General features: G+C 42.0%; 1 protein-coding gene across 1 annotated transcript in view; it reads right to left on the bottom strand.

Moving 5' to 3' along the window:
• Positions 1-19,377, bottom strand: part of dhtkd1 (dehydrogenase E1 and transketolase domain containing 1) — a 33,857-nt gene extending 14,480 nt beyond the window's left edge. Inside the window, exons 1-9 of the mRNA XM_020529249.2 lie at positions 19,094-19,377; positions 16,027-16,198; positions 14,224-14,422; positions 11,132-11,444; positions 9,244-9,328; positions 6,971-7,110; positions 5,788-5,938; positions 5,240-5,346; positions 3,172-3,336 (exon numbers count right to left, since the gene is read on the bottom strand). Coding sequence (XP_020384838.2) covers positions 3,172-3,336; positions 5,240-5,346; positions 5,788-5,938; positions 6,971-7,110; positions 9,244-9,328; positions 11,132-11,444; positions 14,224-14,422; positions 16,027-16,198; positions 19,094-19,360 — 1,599 coding nt within the window. The 5' untranslated portion in view covers positions 19,361-19,377. The remainder of the gene's footprint in view (positions 1-3,171; positions 3,337-5,239; positions 5,347-5,787; positions 5,939-6,970; positions 7,111-9,243; positions 9,329-11,131; positions 11,445-14,223; positions 14,423-16,026; positions 16,199-19,093) is intronic.
• Positions 19,378-19,978: the final 601 nt, after the last annotated feature.

Genomic DNA, 19,978 nt, shown 5'->3' with positions numbered 1-19,978 from the left:
TCTTTTCTTGTTCTTACTAATCTCATTGTTTGTTTTCCTTCTAATGTCCTTTCTCCTTCTCATCCTTCTTCCTCACCTTCCCTCGCATTTCTCAATTACTTTCCCCCCAGAGAGCAACTCACAGCAAAGACAGAGAAGACACTCAGTACAATGTGCAAAGAACATTCATGCTCAATCTCACACTCTGCTTTTTGCCCAGGACCCTGTGTCTCCCTCATCTTCAAGGACGTGTCCAACTCCCTTTTGAAAATTAAGGAATTGGTTTCCACCACCTTTTCAGCCTTCAGATCCCAAAGCATTTCTCCTCAGCACTTCAACTTTTTTGCCAATCATTTTGAGTGCATAACCTTCATTCATTGACTCTACAAAAAAAAAAGTGGCTGGTGGAGCGATACAGCATCGAAACAGACTCTTCAATCCAACTCCTCCATGGCAAGTAAGTTTCCCAAACTAAACTAGTCCCATCAGCCTGCATTTGGCCTATATCCCTCCAAACCTTACTTATTCCTGTACCTGTCCAAATGTCTTTTAAATGTTTTAACTGTACTTGCATCTACCACTTCCTTTATCAAAGAGATTACTTTTTCTCTGCCTATTTCCATTCAGTTCTCCATTACTATGTTTCCCTGTTTTGCAATTACATATGGAAAACTGTTTGCATCGTTCACCACAAAGGCAGATTTGAAAGTATTGTTCAATGTGTTTGCCACTTCTTTATACCTAACCATAAATCTCCCGTCTCTGCCTTTAACGCACCCAGGTTGAAATGTTTCCTTTCGCACCTATAAAAGTGTTTACAATCTGCTTTACGTTTCTTGCAAATTTACTCTCATCGTCTCTTTTCTATCAAAAAGTCTTAGGCATCCTTTGGGAGGATTTTCAAACACAATCTTCAAGCTTGCTACTCTCTTTGGCAACATTACACAGATTAATATTAGATGGGGGCAGCACAGTGGCTCGCACTGCTGCCTTACAGTGCCAGGGACCTGAGTTCGATTCCACCCCCGGGTGATTGGCTATGTGGAGTTTGCAATTTCTCCCCGTGTCTGTGTTGGTTTCCTCTGGCTGCTCCAGTTTCCTCCCACAGTCCAAAGATGTGTTAGGTGGATTGGCCATGCTAAATTGCACATAGTGTCCAGGCTAGGTAGATTGCCATGGGAAATGCAGGGTTACAGGGATAGGGGGGAGGGGTCTGGGGTCTGGAAGGGGAGGATGCCTGGGGCTGGGGGTCTGGGTGGGATGCCCTTCACATGGGTACTGTAGTCTTGATAGGCCAAATGGCTTGCTTCCACACTACGGAGTTGTAGAGATTCTATGATTAAAGGGAGAGGTTTAACCTCTCATTAACTACAATTGGACAGACAGTCCTGTCTGGACTTTATTTTGAAGAATAAAACTTTTTTGATTCTTGAAATATTTACCCATAATGATGCTATATTTCAGAAAAATAACTTGTATTTACATAGCATCTTTCATTTCCTCAGGATATTACCACAGGTTTCAAAATCAAGGATCAATTTTTTTCAAGTGTTGTCATTTGCTCTGCGAGCAACCGTTTTGTGCACAGCAGGATCACACAAACAACAAACTGGATAAATCACTGGAGAATCCGTGTTTTTGTGCTGTCCACTGAAGGATGTATATTGTCCTGAACATTTGAAGAACTCCTTCATTAAATGGTCGACACAGACAAGACAAAATAATCTTTATTCAAAATAGCTTATTCAAAAAGGACCCAAGGCCTCAGCTTTTCACAATTTAAATCAAATAGTTAGAGGAAGTGACTGGGTACAGTGGTAGTATTCCTATCCCTGGACTGGGAGGCCTGAGTTTTAAGTCCCAAGCACTCCAGGGGCGTGCAATAACATCTCTAAACATGTTGATTACAAAAAGAGGAAAGGACTGAAGGAATGGTAGCTGAAATTTGCAAAAGACACAAAAATAGGAAGGAAAGTATGTTGTGAAAAAGACAGAAGGAGATGGCAGATGGACACAGATAGGTTAAGTGAGTGGGCAGAAATCTGACAGATGAATAATGTATAATGTGGGAAAACATGAAGTTGTTCACTTTGGCAAGAAGAGTTAAAAAAACACATTATTACTCAAGCGGAGAACAACTGCATAATCCCAAGGTACAGACAGGTCTAGGTGTTCCAGTGCACGAATCACTAAAAGAAGGTTTGTAAGTAAGTCCAGCATGTAATCAAGAAGGCTAATGAAACACAATCCTTTATTACGAGAAAAATTAAAAACAAAAATAAGAATGTTATGCCTCAGTTATACAGGGGATTGGAGAGACCACATCTGAAATACTGTGTTGGATTTTGGTCTCCTTATTTAAGGAAGAATACTAATGTGTCAGGAGTGGTTCAGAGGAGTTTCCAATAGCCTGACACATGGACCAAGTGAGCTGTCTGAGAGGGAAAGGTTGGACAGACTTGTCCATTGAAATTTAGAAGGATGAAGGATGACCTCACTGGGATATACAATATCCTGAATGACCTTGAGCAAGTAGATGTGGAAAGGATGTGTCCTCTTGTAGGTGAATTCAGGACTAAGGAGCTCTGTTTCAAAAAGACGGGTCACCCTCTTAGGCCCAAAATAAAGCAAAATTCTTTTCTCACAGGGTTGTGCTACTTTGAAACTCCATGTCGGAAGGCTGTGTCATTGAATACTTTTAAAGTAGAGGCAGACAGGTTCTTTTTAGGCAAGTGGATCGAAGGTTATAGAATAGAAGGAATGTGGAATCAAAATGTAAACAGGTCATCCATAATCTTATTGAATGGCAGAGAAGGCTTGAGGGGCCGAATAGCCTACGTATGCTCCTAATTCATACATCTGAATGTAACTTTATGAGACACGAACACCTACATCAATGAAGCACTCACTCATCCAGTACTGCCCTAAAGTGTAAACCTGGAAAACGTGCTCACTAAACTGCAGTATAGCTTGAAGACATGTGTTATCATTAAACGCTTTACCTGCTTGGGTAAAGTGAGAAATAGGGAGGATTATAAATGCACGATTATCTTCAAAACATCTCCGTTATGGTTATGCTCAATTTCCCACCTACTCAAATAAGCTCACTGCAAACAAGGTGAGTGAGAACATTTCCAAAATGAATATTGCCCAGTACCCGAGCGATCATATCAAAGTGTAATGTGTACTCACTGGGAGACGCAGCAACATTTTCGGGGAGGCTACAATCAGGGGTTTACGGAAGTTTCGAACCATCTGCCGGCGCAGTAAGTGATAGTATTGTGCTGGAGTAGTTGGATGTACAATGAACATGTTGACATTGTCTCCGTCAATACCTTCCTCCTTGCTGTCGCTCATCTGTTGGAGAAAAGGAGGTTTTTTGATAAACGCTGTGTTCCATTAGTTCCCTGCCAGTTTGCTCTTTTGAAGTTGTCTACCTACAGTGTTAAAAAAATGAACAATCCCACTTAACTAAAAAGGGAAGATGTTGGACTGTAACAGCAACTTTCTTTATTTCAGGACATGACTAAAGCACAGTACAGCTAATGAAGACCTTTTGAAATGGTGTCATTGTAGTAATGCAAGAAATGGAGCTACCAATTTGTACTTTCAATATTGAGCATCACATATAGGAAAGGATGTATCAGTTTCTGGGGGTGCTTCTATGCAGATTTACATGAAATGAAACAGGATGGTGATTAAAGGGTTAAATTATGATAAAAGTTGCAAATTGGGGCAGCATGGTGGCTCGTGGTTAGCACCGGTGCCTCACAGTGCCAGGGTCTGGGTTCGATTCCAGCCTTGGGTGACTGTCTGTGTGGCGTTTGCACATTCTCCCAGTGTCTGTGTGGGTTTCCTCCCACAGTCCAAAGATGTGCAGGGTAGGTGGATTGGCCATGCTAATTTGTCCATAGTGTCTAGGGTGGAAAATGCAGGGATAGGGTGGGGGTGGGTCTGGGTGGGATGCTCTTCAGAGGGTCTGTGTGGACCCAATGGGCTGAATGGCCTGCTTCCACAATGTATGGATTCTATGAAATTCTTGCCTTGGTGTGAATTCGATTGGAAAAGGTTGAGGGGTAGGATTTGATAGTTTCGCTGTTGTTAGTCTAACTCCACTGGTGGGAAAAAAAGTGAATCTCGCAGGATATAATCTTAATTGTAACATAAACCACTTGGGAGTAAAATTAGGAGCAATGTTTCACACGAAAGATTTGCAGAAACTCATTTCTACAGATTTCTGTTCAAGTGTCAAAGAATGTGGAACTAAATCAATTCAGTGAAGTTAAGCTGCAGATCAAACTGAAGAGGATAGTAATGGTCAAAGGCTGAATGGCTTCTTCTTTTTCCTATTGCAAACCAATTACTTCATCTGCAGCTGAAAGCTCAATGATCCAAGCCTTTCTTCTATCCAGAAGTCAGTTAGATGCCAGATTTGGCATCTGCTTTTTTTAAAAAATTAATTCATGGGGGCATCATTCCTTCTTTGCTCATCCCTAACTACCCAGAGGTTAGTTAAGAGTCAACCACATTGCTGTGGGTCTGGAGTCACATGTAGGCCAGACCAGGTAAGGATGGCAGTTCTCTTCCCTAAAGGAGATTAGTGAACCGATGGGTTTTTCCTGACACTGGATTCATGGTCATCATTAGACTCTTAATTCCACCATCTGCCATGACAGGATTTGAACCCAGCTCCACAGAATATTACCTGGGTCACTGGATTAATAGTCCAGTGATAATACCACTAGGCCATCACCTCCCCATATTACAAGCAGTATATTGGATAAAACCAAAGTACTGCAAATATTAGAAATCTGAAATAAAACCAGGAAGTTCTAGAGAAACTCAACAGTTCTGGCAGCATCTGTGAAGTCAGAAACAGAGTTAATATTTCAAGTCTGATACAAGTCTTCTTTGGAACTCTTCAGTAATCAGTAGGTTGAAGTTTTGAGAGGTAAGAATTGGAATAAAACTCTGACTAGACAAGTATAAGCCTGGAATCTGTCCAAGTAAACCTCAATATGCTGCGTCAAACACCAGGTCTTATAATGTGGTAGGAAACAGACAGCATGGGACTGTGGTCCAAGTTTGCTATTCTGTTGTGATGCCTTTTGGATGTTCAGCAATTGATCAAATGGAGAACATGGATCATCTCTTACTGTACTTGGAAACTGAAAAAGGAGTGTGAGCAGCATGGATTAACTCATGTCCTATCTTGATAGCTGTGTAAGGACTATTTAGGATTCTGGTAGAGGTTGCTTACCTGCAGAAAACGCTCCAAACGACAGGAGGAGTGTTCTGGGCCTGCACCATCATAGCCATGGGGGAGGAGAATAACAATTCCACTTTGCAGCAACCATTTTGCCTCACCTGCCAGAAAGATAGTACTTAGGACACAAAGTGATAGATTCAGATTTTCAACAGAGGTTGAAAATTCTAGCTGCTTCAAGTACAAGACTGTGCAAATTATTTGTGTACACTTTCAAATGACACAAATGGAGTGAGTTTCAGGTACTCACTCATGCAACAAACAAACAGAAAGAGAGAGAGAGAGAGTGTTGGGGGGAGAAAGAGAGAGAGAGTTGGGGGGAGAAAGAGTGTGGAGAGACAGAAAGTGGACAGACAGAGAGAGAGGGTGGGAAGGAAGCAGCAAGTTAACAAAACAAAAAGAAAAGGATAACCATGTGAACTGTTGAAACACACAAGTATGAAGGAGATGAAACTGGGAAATCCCCCATCCAAAGCATGCCATGCATGAATATCCTTATAATCTGACCAACCCACTGGGCAGCTACTGGATTAAAATCTCACCTCCAGAGATAAATGTGTCAAATATAATTTGAGCGCCATTGAAGAAGTCCCCAAATTGGGCTTCCCATATCGGAAGTAGCTTTGGGCTTTCAATACTCATCCCGTACTCAAAACCTAGCACTGCCTCTTCAGACAATGGACTGTTACAGACCTGATGAAAAAAGATATTACATTATTTTTCTTGTACCTACTAAAAAGTTAAAGTCACTAGAGTCCTAGTGGACCATAAGGCTGCTCTCTCATTACAAAGAGAGACAACTAGTGGTGATTTAACCTGAGGGTCAGCACACCTCAAGTGAGGGGAGAGATTGAGAAGGAGAGTCCTTCATGATAACATGAGACAGTGTGGGTATTGAACCCATGTTGTTGGTATCCCTCTACATCACAAATCAGCCATCCAGCCAACTGAGCTATACTGCCAGCAGGGGATCAAGGAAGTTGTATTGAAATGGCAAGCAAGTGAAAGGTCAGGGTCATTGTGGCATGACGGCTCAGTGGTTAGCACTGCTGCCTCACAGTGCCAGGGACCCGGGTTTGATTCCACCCTTGGGCGACTGTCTGTGTGGAGTTGGCACATTCTCCCCGTGTCTGCGTGGGTTTCCTCCCAATATCCAAAGATGTGTAGGTTAGATGGATTGGCCATGCTAAATTGCCTGTAGTGTCTAGAGTGGGAAATGCAGGGATAGGATAAAGGGTGGGTCTCGGTGGGATGGTCTTTCAGAGGGTCAGTGTGTTTGGGCTGAATAGCCTGCTTCCACACTGTAAGAATTCTTTGGATTGCCATGGCCAGAGTGGAGGTGGTCACCTAGTCTGCACATGGTTTAATCAGTGTGAAGGAGGCAGTATTGTCAGCAGTAGGCCAGACTGGAAGAAGCCCTTCAGAAGATAGTAGCAAACCACTTTTTCGAATGACTTCAGACCATCTAGTACAGCTGCAGCCACATTACTGTTGGGATTGGAAGATTTTTGGCCTGGCAACAGTGAAGGAAGAGTGATTTAGTTTCCAAGTCAGGATGGTGAGTGGCTTGGAATGTTTCAGGGAATGAACAATCTGCAAAAAAGTCCTCCTGACACTCTGTGACTGCCATTCTTTTTAAGCAAGTGGCTGAAATTCTTCACAGCAAGTCACCAAAATAAAACATTTTAATCAACAGGTCACAAATAAAATCATGGAACTTTTTACCTCAAAAAATCCTTTTTGTTCTGGACTCATATGGTTGAGTGGGATGTAAGTGTCACCAGTTTCCTGGCAAACAACCGTTGCATGTCGTTGGCTGAAGGTGCCGCGTCCAACGTCCTGCCCACTTATACGCACATTAAAATCTTCATAAGGAAAAACATTTTCAATCAAATATTCACTACGTACCTATTCATCACTTGTGTCAGTCATTCACAGTAGTTAATTGTTCTTAAAAAGGAATGTTCGATTTAAAAGTAACGCTGTTTAAAAATAACAAGCCAAGGTTACAATAACATGTTTAAATCCTTCTGTTTTAACCCCATTTCTTTTCGGAGTTTGAGTGAAATTGTTGTACCTAGAGTAAGATGCAATTCTTGTGTGTTGTGAACCCACATAGCAACCCACAGAACCACACTCACATGCACAGATTTTCTAGTAGCAGTTAGTGAGCAGACATCAGGCTAAAGAACACTGACTGGTTTAAGGATAGGGATCAATTGTATTGCCTTAACATCTTCGCTAGGTCAAGCCAGGTCAAGATTTCCAAAAACTAAACATGATAAATAAGGTCATCCACAGACAGATTTCATACTAGTATCTGTAGTATAAAGGGTTAATGGGAATATGTAAATGAGATCATTTACATTATTGTTGGGAAGCGAAGCAAATGTTATGACATGGAGACAGACACCTAAACGAAAATCAGCCTAGCAATGTGTCTGCAATATCGTAAAATTAAAACCATCAAAGGCCCTCAAAATTGACCCCAATTGTTCATAACCAGATCTTTCATTAACCAATCCCAGACTTTGTGTATAATCAGTTCTTGACTCCGGTTTAAGTGGTTTTTGCAATGTGTTGTTCCACTGGCACAGACGATGGTTTCTTTGTTGATTTTCTGACAATATCGATCAGAGTCACCCTTACAGTTCACAAAGATAAAGACGGTATTATTTATAATGTAGTTTCTATTCTCTGAGCTTCCCAGAGCTGTTCATGGGAGATTAGGCAGGGAACTTTCAAATCTTCATGTTGTAGCATCAATATGCAGACCTCTTCTCTCCAGAAAATAATCTAAAAACCCAATACAAACTCTGACCGCTTCCTAACAGGCTGACCGTCTCCTCCACAAAGTCCCAGTTACCATTCAACAGCTGCCATCTGCTTGAGCAGAAGGTATTTTCCAGACTTGCTGGAACCAATTCCCAGGTGCTGACCCTGTTTAACAGCCAACTTCTGCTCTCTGTTTAAACATAATGCTCTTCCCTGGTGACGAAGCATCTACAGAATCTTTTGATCAGGAACCAAAATACAATTAACTTCCAGGCCTGGCCTTATGAACAAACAAAGGCTTGTTTTGGTCTGTTTTCCTTTCAACACAAGATGTTACCCAAGGTCCAAAAGTCATCTTTAAGCTCACAGTTCCCTGTTCACCGATCCAAAGCAAAATCGATAAAAAGAATAAGATAAAAATAATGAAAAATCAGTGAGGGCTCAAATGTAAATCACATGATTTCTACAAGATGGTTCTCAATAGCAGCCCCTTATTTCACAATGGTAATGTGCCTACCTCAGAGCCAGGAGGCCTGGGTCCAAGTTCTACTTGCTTCAGAGGTGGGTCATAAACACGTGGGTTAAAAACATCTAGCTGCCTCATGGCAGAGGTTTACCATGTTTAAGTAAAAAAGATTATGTTTTATCTGACAGCCAAAGAGACTTGCAATTTTTACCTACCCGCTTTCAGGCAAGCTTCACACGAGATGTGATCAAGGCCCTTATACATTGCAAAAAATATAACCTATTTTTTGTAGTTTATATGATGAGAGCTGTTTGTCCAGAACTGGTGACCTTTGGGAATCTAACGGAGTCTGAGCCCAGAAGTCAATTCACCAGCACGATATATTTATTACAACATGGAGATAGTGATGCACTGTCACTCAACTAGTAATCTAGCTACCCCAACGTCCACAGGTTCAAATCCCACTTAACAGCCAGTACAATTTATAGTCTATTAATTAATAAATCTCAAATCAGAAAGCAATTGACTATGCAACTATCAGCTATTAAATCAATCTAATCTCCTTTAAGGAAGGATTTTTGTTCTCCGAACTGCAGTCTGTCCTACACATGACCCACAGCAATTTGGTTTATTCTTAACTGTCCTCTGAAGCAGTAGTGCAACTCACTGCATTCAAGGGCAATTAGAGACAGGCAACAAATGCTGACTTTGCCAGAGGTGCCCATCTCCCATGAAAGAATATTTTAAAAGTTGTTACCTTGGCACAGTAAAGTTCCAATAGCCAGTGACTCTGCTGTAGACCAGTCCAGCTTTGTGCCCTCTTCCAGTTTCTGCAATCTAGCCTAAACATCAAGAGGAATGAGCAGGTTTGTAGGTTATTCCATCAGCTCAGGTTTTGCAGCCTGCCCCTTAGACTATTAATGAGTTATAATCCCCCCGCTTATTTGACAACTTGCTCATGAGGAACGCACCTCAACGCTCAACAAAAGCATTAAAAAATGCAGCGAGTTGCTCCCGACATTGAGGTAAGGCCTTGTTGGACGTCTCAAACCATTCTGCCAGAGAACTAGCCACAGCCCACTTCATTCAGGTGCCCGAGAAATTCCACCCACTGATATTTTTTGACACTGATCTGCACAAGGAGAAACTAGGAAGGATAACCAAAAGTTTACTCCGATAAATGTACCTTTCAATCATCTTTTTAAAAGTATGAAAGGTGGTCGGAGAGGTCTCAGAATGGACTTCCAGAGATAATAATAATAAAGGACCAAGGCAGTTAAAAACATGGCTGCGCACCACACAGCTTCTGGAATGTTCCATGCACTCCAACTGGCATGCCAACTCATTGACCTTTGCAACATAGCAGCCACTGCCTCACACACAGTCTGTGGAACTCTGCACAAAATAAAATTTGGGAGAATATTGATAGCCACCAATTCAGGTGCGATTAAAATCAAGTAGTTTTCAAAATGCCAGAATTGCAGGGTGCAGATATTTTGGAGAGTTGTAGGGCTCAAGGGATGTTGCACAGATAGGGGAGGAGTGAGGCCATAGTACAATATGAAAATCAGGATAAAGATTCGAAAATTGAGGCTTGGTCCAGTGGCAAATTAGTGGAGGTCAGTAAGCACAGGGTGAATGAGATTTGGAATGATTTGAGATACAGAAAGCAGTGGTTGAGTAAAGCACTAGTTAAAATAGGGTGCTGGTTAGGAAAACATCAAGTCTGGAAGTAACAAAAGGGACAGAGGAATAAATTATCAACAAAGTTGGTTTGAGAAGAAATGATTAAAGCTAAAATTATCTTCTCTTTTTTAACAGGATTCTGCTCAGCTGCAATTTAAATAAAGGATGAAATTCCAACGACAAAAAAGGATAGCGTTATCTTTCAAAAGGGAGCTTATTGTACAAAGAATTGGACAATCGCCAATCTGGATAACTGTGTGCAGTCTTGGTTAAGGAATCAAAAGGGGGGAGATATTCTCTCTGCTCATTCTCTGTTGCTGTTCAAAGATGATTGTGGTATCAGCCATTAAGTTACAGAAGAAAAAAAGTTAAATATTTCCACTTGTTAAAAAGGGAAGACTTTGATTTAGTTAAAATGTTTCATTGTTAAAAAGGGAAATGTTTACAATGGTAAACAGTTCCAAAGTTATAAATTTGAGGAAATATGAAGTATAACCACTGAAAATCTGATGGGAAGCTTTCCAGCCTAAAGGGATAGAAAAGAAATTTGAATTATTACAGAATTATCATAAATCCAAACTTAGAAGGGCATGCTAATGGAGTTTACAGAATTTTATAGCCGTTTCCTTGAACAGTGGGTTTGTATAGCAGGGCTGTGAAGGAGAATCAGACCATTTTCCCACAGAAACTGCTTGTAACAATCCAATGTCAGAAGAGAGCCAAGAATCAGCTGAAATCTACTCAAACAGGGTCAATGTACAGGAATACAGTACATGTAAACTGCTTAATTGAGTTGTGGATCAAGCAAAACAAAATTCCTTCTTATAAAAATGAGTGATGACTGTTATATTGAACACAGTGTTGTACTTTTCAAGGGGTCTTAGGTGACGATTTAATATTAGAATCAATACACACTTCAATAACCGAGGTGTTCCATTTCTTCTGCTCCTGAAACTTGCCTGTACATGTGTTTTCACCAGATGACCATGCATGATTATTTCCCTAGGAACCTCCACAGACTTGGCACCTACGTACTTGAGCAGGTCTATAGGCATTCCAGTATCCCATGTACTGATCCTAAATGAAGGTTCCACCAAGCCACTCCAGTGAGCTTGGAGGTTCGGAGCCATCGGTGAAAATGACCCCGTGTTTGTTAAACGGTCATTCAGTTTAGAATAATAAGAAGTTTTAATGCTGGAAACCTCCTGCTCAGTCAGGAGGCCATCTGCTACTAACTGCTCCGAGTACAAGTCTGGAATACTTTTACGAGATCTGTGGAAACGAGAAGGGAAAGCAAAGTCAGACACTATATGACAGATGAACAGGAGTAGGCCCTTCAGCCCATCAAGCCTGTTCTGCCATTCAATAGGATCATGGCTGATCCAACATTTCTCACAGTCACTTTCCTGCCCGTTCCCTGCAACCCTTGATTCCCTGACTGATTGTGAAGGATGGTGCAGCAGACTCGAAGGGCTGAATGGCCTCTTCATGCTCCTATGTTCTATGTTTCTATGTAAGAATCTATGTCAGCATTACACAAGGACTCTCCCCCTTGCTCTCAATGGCAAGGAGTTCCAAAGACTCAGAACCTTCAGAGAAAAGATCACTATGAGGAAAAGGAGTACAAATTGAAATAGCCATCACATTGATAGAATGACTACACCACCGGCCTGACCTGTACAATGGGGATTAGACCTAAACAAACCACACATACAGACTTTTCCTGATATTAGTTGTGCTATGTTTACTTCTGAGAATTGGGAAAAATTGAGACACAATCTTGCCTGTTATAGTCAGTTTCCTTTTAATGTGTTACTGAAGAGTCTTGCCTGGCCTCCAGCCTCACTGGGTTAGTTAATGGGGACTTCTCTATAGTCAGATAATGGGTATACTCTAGACCAAACAAATGGAACTCTGCATGTGTTGCTTTGTCATTTTACTGGGAGGCTTGGCAATGGGTTTCTGGATGTTTTCAAGCAAGTGTCACTGCTGTGCTCACGATGTGGTTTCCTCATCACTGGAGACCAAGTACAAACTGGGTGACTGCTTTGCTAAAAGCACACTCTTCGGACTACAGCTGGGGCACTGAGCCTCCAATCATTGGTCATATTATTCTGCCAACCCCATACCAAAACTGATTGCACTGTTGTCAGCTTTCTATTTGGTTTCAATGAATTCAAGGGAAGTTTTAAGAGATAGCATCTCACCTTTCATTAAGCATTTTACAGTCTTCTGGACTCAGATTTCCACAGTTTTGGATCATAATTGTTCCTATTAACACGGATAGCTGATCTTCTGCTCATCAATTACACCTCTTCTAGTCCCATCATTTATTTGGAACAAAAACAAAAGTTGCTAGAAAAGCTCAGCAGGTCTGGCAGCATCTGTGAAGTAAAAAACATGGTTAACGTTTCGGGTCAGGTAAACTGAGGAAGGGTCACCAAACCGGAAACATTAACTCTGTTTTCTCCTTCACAGATGCTGCCAGACCTGCTGAGCTTTTCTAGCAACTTTGTTTTTGTTCCTGATTTACAGCGTCCGCAGTTCTTTCAGTTTTTAACCCATCATTTATTTCTTTGTTTTTAATTCTTTCACGGGATGTTGCATTTCTGGCAAAACTAGCATTTGTTGCCTATCGCTAACTGCCCTTGAACTGAGGGGCAGTTAAGAATCAACCATTTTGCCATGGATTTAGAGCCAGGTAAGGACAGCTTAAAGGATATTAATGAACCAAATGGATTTTTACAGCAGTCAATGATAAATTTCATGATTAGCTTTCAATTCCAGGCTATTAAATGAATTTAAAATTCCCAACAACAGCCATGATGGGATTTGAACCAGAATATCACCTTGTTCATCTGGTCTGCTAATCCAACCACACACCACTACATCACCATTTTCCCTGGCTCTAAGGCATATATTCTTTCCTAATATGTTACTCAGATAACTTCAGTGGTCCAAATGCCCATATTCTAAAAGATCAAAATTAATCCTGTAACCAATCATAGCGGTGCAGAGTGCAGTTAGAGGCTGTTTCCCTCTTTCTTCTCCTCCCCTCCATCGCCCCTCCCCTTCACCCTCCTCATTGTTCACATCAACAACATTGACACAAAGTTCAGAAAGAAGACCGGAAAGCATCAGAGAGCCTTTTCACAACTACATTGGAGAAAATATGTGGGTGATCAATTTGCTCCAACATGTCATTCCTATTATACCCTTTCTATGGAGCAGGCAAACCACAAATGCAAATTAGAATGTAAAACAGCAAGTAATACGATGGGGAAAAATATCAGAAGCCTGAATGACTGTGCTGAGCAACACAGTGGAGGCTGTACATTAGTGAGAATTATTCCAGGATTTCTTTTCCCTTGAATTGTTTAAATTCTTTCAATTTAGGAACATTTGTTTAGTTTCAATGTTGCTGTACTTTTGTTATCATAGATAGATTAGTTTTAAGTTGTACATCTAAAAATCAATTGCTAGTAAATACTCATCAAAACGGAGCAGAAATAAGACTAGAAAGATTGGTCTCTCCTCGCCAGCTGATTCCACGTACACCTCTTCTTTCGTCTTTTCCAGAAATATTCAACATGACCTGACAGCATAGAATCCCTACAGTGTGGAAGCAGGCCATTTGGGCCATCAAGTCCACACTGAGCCTCCAAAGAGCATCCCACCCAATCCCACACTATACTTGTAATGCTGCATTTCCCACGGCTAGCCCACCTAGCCTGTGCATCCCTCAACACTATGGGCAATTTAGCATGGCCGATCCACCTAGGCTGCACATCTCTGGACTGTGGGAGGAAACGGGAGCACCCGGAGGAAACCTATGCAGACAGTTGCCAGAGGGTGGAATCGAACCAGGGTCCCTGGCACTGTTAGGTAGCAGTGCTAACCCTCTGACTCACCATGCCACTCCTACAGTTATTTCAGTTTTGACAATTCCTCTTTTGATACATGGACGGATAGAATGCCCATTGATACATCACTGGTTACAGAGTGGCGTTCAAGAGCTCACCAATAAACATGGTTTCTTTCATCGCCCCACCTGATAATCTTGTACATGGTGGGGTTTGTGAAGGTTGGGTCATCGAGTTCATTGTGGCCCCACTGCCTGTAGCAGAGTAAGTCTATGATCACGTCCTTTCGGAAACGCCGCTGATAGTCAACAGCCAGTCTTGTGGCTCGAATTACTTCTTCTGCATCGTCGCCATTCACATGAATCACAGCACAATGAACCATCTTACCTGGAATTCACACAGAAATAAAAACACAGCGTTTTCAAACCAAGCATTAGCCGACAAAAAGGTGGTGTTTTCTAAATGGACAATTCGACCCTCATTTGAAACCAGGGTGTGGTGATCAGTCGACCTGCCCATTCTGTCAAAGTGAAACACATTCTGCACATAAAAAATCCTTTACTTTATTAGTCTCACTGAGAATGCTCACAAGGCTGGCTGTCTCAGAATGCAATAGTAGCTACACCTGACGAAGAGTCAATTTTAATACCAGTGTTCTGGCCAATAGTTAACCCTCAAATTGACATTACAAAACATAGGTCGCCTGATCATTATCATATTTCTGTCTGTGGGAGATTGCTGTGTGCAAACTGGGTGCTATTTCTTGTACTTGACAACAGTGGCTTTACTTCATTGGCTGTAAAGTAAATCTGGGACATCCTGAGGTCATGAAAGATATTTTAATGAGTTTTTCCATTTTGTTTCTCACACTCCATATCATCATACCAAGTCAGAGACATTCCTTTTGGAGGTTCAGGCTTGTGAACATTATCCATCACAAGACCCATCTGTAGATATGCCTCTGCATATGGTCAGCAACAAGTCTACACTTAAAGCAATACCTCTCATCAGTTTAGTCCCTGGGTTAAAGTTCAACATCTTGCTGCTTCTGTTGATGACCAGCATCACAAGAATGAATAAGCTTTGAAAAGACATTGTCCTTTAACTTTTCTGTAATATCTGAATGTGGACTGGAATGGGAAAAGGATTGATTTAAAACCAAGGGTTTTTGCACTTTTTAAAAGCAAATTACCTGACACTCATTATAAGTGTTGCTTAACTGCTGCTGGTTGAAGCAGTGGTAAAAGTTGAGTAACAGACAAGCTGGAGATGGGGAGAAGTCTGTGTGTGAATGGAGCTTTGGCCAGCAACTGATTGGTCTGAGAACCAGTGACTACTTCTCGATGACAGAGGCCTCCTGTGTGCAAATAACTATATGACTGGCTCCCAGGTAGTTGCAGAGTTTGGGGGGCATGTGAATGTTTGGGCAGAAGCTGCTCTTGTTATTTTTATTGAGCCTGAAGGTAGCCAGTTTATTTCCCCTCACCAGTTGCTGTAAGCTGTGATTTTTAGTTAACAAGTCAGAGACTTTATAAGTTGTGAACCAGTCACCCTGTACCTTCTGCAAACAAGTGAAAATACCTGAAGAAGGAAGATTAAGAAGATTGTTCTGATCATAGAGGTATCTTCTCAGCAAACCCTTTGGACAGGAACCTGTCTTCCCAGTCTTTCACTCCATCCACAACACCCATTTCTTTGTGTGTCTGTGTGTGCACAGAGCAGGAGTTTAAGCGGGTTAAAGTTTTAAATTGCACAGTTATATTGGATGGTTCATAACTGTTGATCCAAAGCTAGAATCTATTTATTCATAATAAATAGCAATTCTTGTTAAGTACAGAAACCTGGTCTGTGGTTTCCATCAACCCAAATCTCAAAAGCAGGTAAATTGGGAAATCTGCACTTTAAAAAAAAATGTTTGACAATTGTGATGACTCTGAGCATAGCAGGGTTTGGTCTCCAGTGTGATCCCCCAGTGAGGTATAACAGCTTACCAACATCACTGTTATAGAGTGAGGATTTGGCTCTCTCAGCGGGTGTGGTATAACCCAACTGATTGTTGACAATCAGGTGAATGCTGCCGCCGATTCGATAGTGAGGGAGATTCGAGAGAGTGAAGGTTTCAGCAACAATACCTTGTCCTGGGAAAGAAGCATCTCCATGTACCTGTAATAAAGAGGAGAAGTGTGGAAGGGATAGGGAAGAGGAAAAAACCTGTCACTTTCAAAACTCCTCCACAAGTAACCAACATGCCTCATTTATCCTTGGACCATCAACGTTTCAGAACGTTTTTTTAAAAAAAGAAACATATTTTGTATGATTTATGGATGATCTATGAACTGATGAGCAAGGAATGTTTGTACAATATGTGTGATTTTAGGTTTAAGAGAAAGGTCTAATAAATTAGGAAGCCTGAGTGGAGAGGAGCATCACTTTTTGTTGAACACCAAAATAGAGCCAATATTCATGGCATACATAGACTAGTCCCAGCCTGGGATAGACAGACTCATCCATCCCTGGATCTGCTGTATAAAAGACTCAGGTGCCAGAAGAATGGAGGTTGGCTAATGTGGTGCCATTATTTAAGAAAGGCTGTAAGGAAAAGCCAGGGAACTATAGAACGCTGAGCCTGATGTCAGTGATGGGTACACTGTTGGAGGGGATTCTGAGGGACAGGATTAACATGCATTTGGAAAGGCAAGGACTGATTAGGGATAGTCAACATGGCTGTGTGCATGGGAATCGTATCTCACGAACTGGATTGAGTTTTTTGAAGAGGTAACAAAGAAGATTGATGAAGGCAGGGAAATAGACGTTATCTATATGGACTTCAGCAAAACTTTGGACAAAATACTGCATGGTAGATTGGTTAGTAAGGTTAGATAACATGGGATTCGGGGGAGCTAACAAATTGGATACAAAATTGTCTTGAAGGTTGGAGACAGAGGGTGGTGGTGGAGGGTAGTTTTTCGGACCAAAGGCTTGTGACCAGCATTATGCCGCAAGGAGCAGTGCTGGGTCCACTGCTTTTTGTCATTTATATAACAGGTATGGTTAGTAAGTTTGCAGAAGACATCAAAATTGGTGGTGTAGTAGAGAGTGAAGAAGGGTATCTCAGGGTACAATGGGTCCTTGATCAGATGGGCCAATGGGCTGAGGAGAGATAGATGGAGTTTAATTTAGATAAGTGTAAGGCATTACATTTTGGAAAGGCAAACTAGGGCAGGCCTTATACTAATGATGGTAGGGCCCTAGGGAGTGCTGCCGAACAAAGAAACCTAGGAATGCAGGTTATATAGTTCCTTGAAAGTGGAGTCACATGTAGACAGGGTGGTGAAGGAAGAGTTTGGCGCGCTTGCCTTCATTGGTCAGTGCATCGAGTATAGGAGTTAGGAGGTCATGTTGTAGCTGCAGAGGATATTGGTTAGGCCATTTTTAGAACACTGCATTCAATGCTGGTCTCCCTGCTTTAGGAAAGATGTTGTTAAACTTGAAAGGGTTCAGAAAAGATTTACAAGGATGTTGCTAGGGTTGGAGGGTTTAAGCTCTAGGGAGAGGCTGAATAAGCTGGGGCTATTTTCCCTGGAGTTGTTGGAAGCTGAGGGGTGACCTTATAGAGGTTTATAAATTATGAGTGGCAGGGATATGGTGAATAGTCATGGTCTTTTTTCCAGGGTAAGGGAGTCCAAAACCACAGAGTATAGGTTTAAAGGTGAGAGGGGAAAGATTTAAAAAGAGACCTGAGGGGCAACTGTTCACACAGAGGGTGGTGTGTGTATGGGATAAACTGCCAGAGGAGGTGGTAGGGGCTGGTACAATTGCAACATTTAAAAGGCATCTGGATGGGTTGAATAGGAAGGATCTACAGGGAAATGCTGGCAAATGGGACTAGATGAGTTTAGGACATCTGGTCAGTGTGGCCAAGTTGGACCAAGGGGTCTGTTTCTGTGCTGTATAACTCTCTGACTCTATAAGAGTTCCAGCTGGGCAGGCCGTTGCCTACTACCTGGGAACTCATACTCAATGAGTTCCACGGTGAGATTAATTAGTGATTCCCCATGAACCTTGTAGGGGTTATCACAGGAAATACAAATCAAACTTAGGCTGGGCCACAGCTGGAGTACTGTATGCAGTTTTGGTTAGCACAGGGAGGAGTTAATTACACTGGAGGAGGAGATTCTCCAGGACGTTGCCTGGGATGGAGCATGTCAGCGCTGACGAGCAGCTGGATAACATTGGGCTGTTCTCTTTGGAGCAGTGAAGACTGAAAGGGCACCTGGTAGAGATGTGCAAGATTATGAGGGGCATGGATAGAGTGGATAGAAAGCAGTGCTCCCCTTAGTTGAAGGGTCAATAACAAGGGGGCATAATTTTAAAGATGAAAGCCAGGAGGCTTGGAGGGGATTTGAGGAAAGATATTTTCACCCACTGAGGTCTGGAATGCTTGGGAGACTAGTTGAGGCAGGAAACCTCACAACCGTTAAAAAGTGCTTGGGTGAGAACTTGAAATATCATAACAATCAAAGCTATTGGCCTAGCGCTGTAAGGTGGAATTAGTGTAGGTAGGTCAGCACAGACTCCATGGGCTAAAGGGCTTCTTCTGTGCTTTACAACTCTATGATGATGTATTGTTTCACAATCTTTCAGAGGGAATATTGAACCCTGCATGCCCCTTGTTAAAGTCAGGAAAGTTCATGCAACAATGTAACAGCAGCAAGGAGCTTTACTCAGTGTATTGGCCAATATGTTCCTGCGAACAAGAAAGCATTGGTAAAAAATATTGGATGCACACCTCTCTGTGGGGCTTTGTTACTGTACAGTGATTATTACATTGGCATATAGTGGTCACTATATTACATCATTGTCCTGAAGGGTTTTGTTAATTCAATTTAAGTGGTCTTTGTTAATTTAACAGATAAAACTCTAAGATTTTCTCTTCCTTCTTCACACCATGTTCCAGTGATTGAATAAAACAAATTTGAAAGTTAAAATACAGCATTGTCTGAGAGTTTATTGTATGTGCGCGTTTGTCTAGATAAAGAACACACACATATTCCTGACCTGTACACAAATGGCTTTGTCTCCTGGCTGTGCTGAGCCACTTGCTGAATAATCCCCATCCTGGCGAGATTGCTGTCTCCCACGAGTTTTCCCAGTAGCGACTGGGTTCACGGCCTCCAGATGGGAAGGATTAGGGAGCATGGTGACATGTAGCGGGCGGTCACAGCCAAAATCTAGGTCCACTGAGGACGTTAGATGAGACAAGACATCTCCAGTGGTCTGGGATTTTTCGGGGAATTCGCTCAATCCACGCATTTTGCGGAACATCAACTAGAAGCAAATTGAAAAAGAGAGATTGTTACAACACTACGGGCAGTTGTCGACTGTAAACCGGCCGAATTTAACGTATATTGCATTTAGAGGTGCCAAGTTTATAATAATAAGCCACATTCACATGAATAGCCTCTGAACTAGCAATAAGTAAAAGACCATTGTATAAATTGCGAAAGGCAGCCAGAGGTGACAGGGTCAGGTAAGTATGGCATCCAACTGCTTAAAAAACGGCAATGCCAGAAATGGTCCTTCAATCACACGCAACTCTCAAGCTCCCAGAACGCTGCCAGGGAATGATCAATTATTCTCCAGAAAAATCTCAAAATCCCTACAGTGTGCAAGCAGGCCATTCAGCCTTTTGAGTCCACACCGACCCTCTGAAAAGCATTCAACACAGACCAAGCCTAGCTCTGTAACCCTGTATTTCCCATGGCCAATCCACCCAATCGGCACATCTTTGGGCTGTGGGAGGAAATTGGAGCACCCAGTGGAAACCCACACAGACACGGGGAGAGATAGTAGGAACTGCCGATGCTGGAGAATCTGAGATAACAAGGTGTAGAGCTGGATGAACACAGCAGGCCAAGCAGCATCAGAGGAGCAGGAAAGCTG

Source organism: Rhincodon typus, chromosome 22 (genome assembly GCF_021869965.1).
Source record: "Rhincodon typus isolate 14 chromosome 22, sRhiTyp1.1, whole genome shotgun sequence".
Taxonomy (NCBI): Eukaryota; Metazoa; Chordata; class Chondrichthyes; order Orectolobiformes; family Rhincodontidae; genus Rhincodon; species Rhincodon typus.
This window is presented reverse-complemented; position numbering and strand designations above follow the sequence as displayed.